Source organism: Guillardia theta (assembly GCF_000315625.1).
Source record: "Guillardia theta CCMP2712 unplaced genomic scaffold GUITHscaffold_123, whole genome shotgun sequence".
Taxonomy (NCBI): Eukaryota; class Cryptophyceae; order Pyrenomonadales; family Geminigeraceae; genus Guillardia; species Guillardia theta.
In genome coordinates, this window is record NW_005434551.1 from 187945 (window position 1) to 192227 (window position 4283).

General features: G+C 52.6%; 1 protein-coding gene across 1 annotated transcript; it reads right to left on the reverse strand.

Moving 5' to 3' along the window:
• Positions 1 to 1559: 1559 nt before the first annotated feature.
• GUITHDRAFT_118236 (hypothetical protein) lies at positions 1560 to 2069 on the reverse strand (the record flags this gene model as incomplete). Its single annotated transcript, XM_005822561.1, has 1 exon — positions 1560 to 2069. The coding sequence occupies one exon, from the start codon at positions 2067 to 2069 to the stop codon at positions 1560 to 1562; it is 510 nt and encodes a 169-aa protein (XP_005822618.1).
• Positions 2070 to 4283: the final 2214 nt, after the last annotated feature.

Consider the following 4283-nt stretch of genomic DNA (forward strand, 5'->3'; position numbering starts at 1 on the left):
TGGGGCTCGTTGGCGCTCTCGATCGATGCGTAGCCCAGCATGAGGTTGTAGAGGTTGTCGTTCACCAGTGTGGCGATGGTGTCTACGCTCCTCCTCGCGTAATCGAACCTGTAGTAGTTGCACAGGCTCTGCAGGTTGACGGTGTAGCAGAACATGTGGGCCAGGGGTGCGACCATGAGGTCCATCCAGCAGGGTATCCCGTCGTTGAGCTCGCGGTCGGTGGGGTTGAGTTGCCGTTGTTCGAGATCCGGTTGATCTTCCGGCTCTCCACCGAATGACTCTATGACTCTATGACATGACTCCATGACTCCATGACTCAATGACTCTATGACTCTATGAGACTCTATGACATGACTCTATGACTCCATGACTCAATGACTCAATGACTCTATGACATGACTCCATGACTCCATGACTCAATGACTCTATGACTCTATGACTCTATGACTCTATGACTCTATGACTCTATGACTCTATGACTCTATGACTCTATGACTCAATGACTCTATGACTCTATGACTCTATGACTCTATGACTCTATGACTCTATGACTCAATGACTCTATGACTCTATGACTCTATGAGACTCTATGACTCAATGACTCTATGACTCTATGACTCAATGACTCAATGACTCAATGACTCTATGACTCTATGACTCTATGACTCTATGACTCAATGACTCTATGACTCAATGACTCTATGACTCCATGACTGAGCCTCTTACGCCGGGTGACTCGGTAGGCCTGAGGCAAAGGCTCAATGACTCAATGAATTATGGTGACTCAGTTGGCCTGAGGCCTGAGGCCACGGCTAGACCGTGTGACTGAATGAGCGCCGGACAGACTCAGTACTGACTCAATGACGCAATGACTTCATGACTCAATGACTCGTACGGTGACTCGGTAGGCCTGGTTTCAGCAAGACCATCTCCGTCAGCATGAAGTCCACGGTGCTGAAGAGGGAGCAGCTGCCGGCGTCCTGCAGTGCAAAGGTGCAGTCCTGCGAGGAGGAGCAGCTGCAGATCTCACTCATCGCCTCGGAGAACATTGCGACCGCCCTGCGATCCTCCCCAGTAATGCATCTCCCGGACGGGGCAGGCCCACCAGTCTGCGACCCCGTTGCCCGAGGGGCTGTAGTCGCTGCGCGAGTCGATGTCGTAGGTCTTGAGCCAGTCCATGGTCTCGGTGCTTGCAGCCCTCGGCATGCACTTGGGGAGGAGGTTGTAGGTGGAAGAGGCCCTGTCTCTGGGTGCAGGTGTCGTTGCTCCTTATCCCCGGCTTGCAGAGGTTGTTGGAAGTTCCTGCTGACGGCATTGAGCGTGATCCACAGAGGGAGGATAGTGCCAAAGGTGGTAATCTGCTTCGCCAGCAGTGGTGCACCAGCCGGAACGCGTCCTTGTGGGTGTAGCCAAGGGCCTTGCTGCTGCATGAGGTCAGGCCGATCAGGTGTTGCGGTCCGATCCGTCTTGTTGCTAAGGATGACGGAGATGGCGTGTACGAGCACGTCGGCCATCCTCACGTTACAGGTCCCTCCCAGGTGGTGTTGACATCCAGTTCGTTATCGAGGAAGATCCACGCAGAGGATGACGTCGAGGCTCCCCGCCGTGAACCCCGTAACGTCCACCGTGTCGTGCAGCAGGATGCACTGCACCCACCACTTCATCGGGATCTCGATCTGCGAGGCGTCGCTGAAGGCGTACAGGGTCGTGTGCGGGTAGAAGAAGCTAGCCACCCCGGGCTGGAGGTCGTAGGCGTACCAGCCCTGGGGCTCGTTGGCGCTCTCGATCGATGCGTAGCCCAGCATGAGGTTGTAGAGGTTGTCGTTCACCAGTGTGGCGATGGTGTCTACGCTCCTCCTCGCGTAATCGAACCTGTAGTAGTTGCACAGGCTCTGCAGGTTGACGGTGTAGCAGAACATGTGGGCCAGGGGTGCGACCATGAGGTCCATCCAGCAGGGTATCCCGTCGTTGAGCTCGCGGTCGGTGGGGTTGAGTTGCCGTTGTTCGAGATCCGGTTGATCTTCCGGCTCTCCACCGAATGACTCTATGACTCTATGACATGACTCCATGACTCCATGACTCAATGACTCTATGACTCTATGAGACTCTATGACATGACTCTATGACTCCATGACTCAATGACTCAATGACTCTATGACATGACTCCATGACTCCATGACTCAATGACTCTATGACTCTATGACTCTATGACTCTATGACTCTATGACTCTATGACTCTATGACTCTATGACTCAATGACTCTATGACTCTATGACTCTATGAGACTCTATGACTCAATGACTCTATGACTCTATGACTCTATGACTCAATGACTCAATGACTCTATGACTCTATGAGACTCTATGACTCTATGACTCTATGACTCTATGACTCTATGACTCAATGACTCTATGAGACTCTATGACTCTATGACTCTATGACTCAATGACTCAATGACTCAATGACTCTATGACTCTATGACTCAATGACTCAATGACTCAATGACTCAATGACTCAATGACTCAATGACTCTATGACTCTATGACTCTATGACTCTATGACTCAATGACTCTATGACTCAATGACTCAATGACTCCATGACTGAGCCTCTTACGCCGGGTGACTCGGTAGGCCTGAGGCAAAGGCTCAATGACTCAATGAATTATGGTGACTCAGTTGGCCTGAGGCCTGAGGCCACGGCTAGACCGTGTGACTGAATGAGCGCCGGACAGACTCAGTACTGACTCAATGACGCAATGACTCTATGACTCAATGACTCGTACGGTGACTCGGTAGGCCTGGTTTCAGCAAGACCATCTCCGTCAGCATGAAGTCCACGGTGCTGAAGAGGGAGCAGCTGCCGGCGTCCTGCAGTGCAAAGGTGCAGTCCTGCGAGGAGGAGCAGCTGCAGATCTCACTCATCGCCTCGGAGAACATTGCGACCGCCCTGCGATCCTCCCCAGTAATGCATCTCCCGGACGGGGCAGGCCCACCAGTCTGCGAGCCAGTCCATGGTCTTCCTGGCGCAGGGGTCCACACCGGAGAGGGAGGGGGCGGTGCTTGCAGCCCTCGGCATGCACTTGGGGAGGAGGTTGTAGGTGGAAGAGGCCCTGTCTCTGGGTGCAGGTGTCGTTGCTCCTTATCCCCGGCTTGCAGAGGTTGTTGGAAGTTCCTGCTGACGGCATTGAGCGTGATCCACAGAGGGAGGATAGTGCCAAAGGTGGTAATCTGCTTCGCCAGCAGTGGTGCACCAGCCGGAACGCGTCCTTGTGGGTGTAGCCAAGGGCCTTGCTGCTGCATGAGGTCAGGCCGATCAGGTGTTGCGGTCCGATCCGTCTTGTTGCTAAGGATGACGGAGATGGCGTGTACGAGCACGTCGGCCATCCTCACGTTACAGGTCCCTCCCAGGTGGTGTTGACATCCAGTTCGTTATCGAGGAAGATCCACGCAGAGGATGACGTCGAGGCTCCCCGCCGTGAACCCCGTAACGTCCACCGTGTCGTGCAGCAGGATGCACTGCACCCACCACTTCATCGGGCTCTCGATCGATGCGTAGCCCAGCATGAGGTTGTAGAGGTTGTCGTTCACCAGTGTGGCGATGGTGTCTACGCTCCTCCTCGCGTAATCGAACCTGTAGTAGTTGCACACGCTCTGCGAACATGTGGGCCAGGGGTGCGACCATGAGGTCCATCCAGCAGGGTATCCCGTCGTTGAGCTCGCGGTCGGTGGGGTTGAGTTGCCGTTGTTCGAGATCCGGTTGATCTTCCGGCTCTCCACCGAATGACTCTATGACTCTATGACATGACTCCATGACTCCATGACTCAATGACTCTATGACTTCATGACTCTATGACTCTATGACTCTATGACTCTATGAGACTCTATGACTCAATGACTCAATGACTCAATGACTCAATGACTCAATGACTCAATGACTCTATGACTCTATGACTTCATGACTCAATGACTCTATGACTCAATGACTCTATGACTCTATGACTCTATGACTCTATGACTCTATGACTCTATGACTCTATGACTCTATGACTCTATGACTCTATGACTCTATGACTCAATGACTCTATGACTCTATGACTCTATGACTCTATGACTCAATGACTCAATGACTCAATGACTCAATGACTCAATGACTCTATGACTCAATGACTCTATGAGACTCTATGACTCTATGACTCTATGACGCAATGACAGAGATAGGACTCAATCCAGAGATAGGACTCAATAAGAGAAGGGGGGGGGGGGGGGGAAAAAGGGAGGAAAGG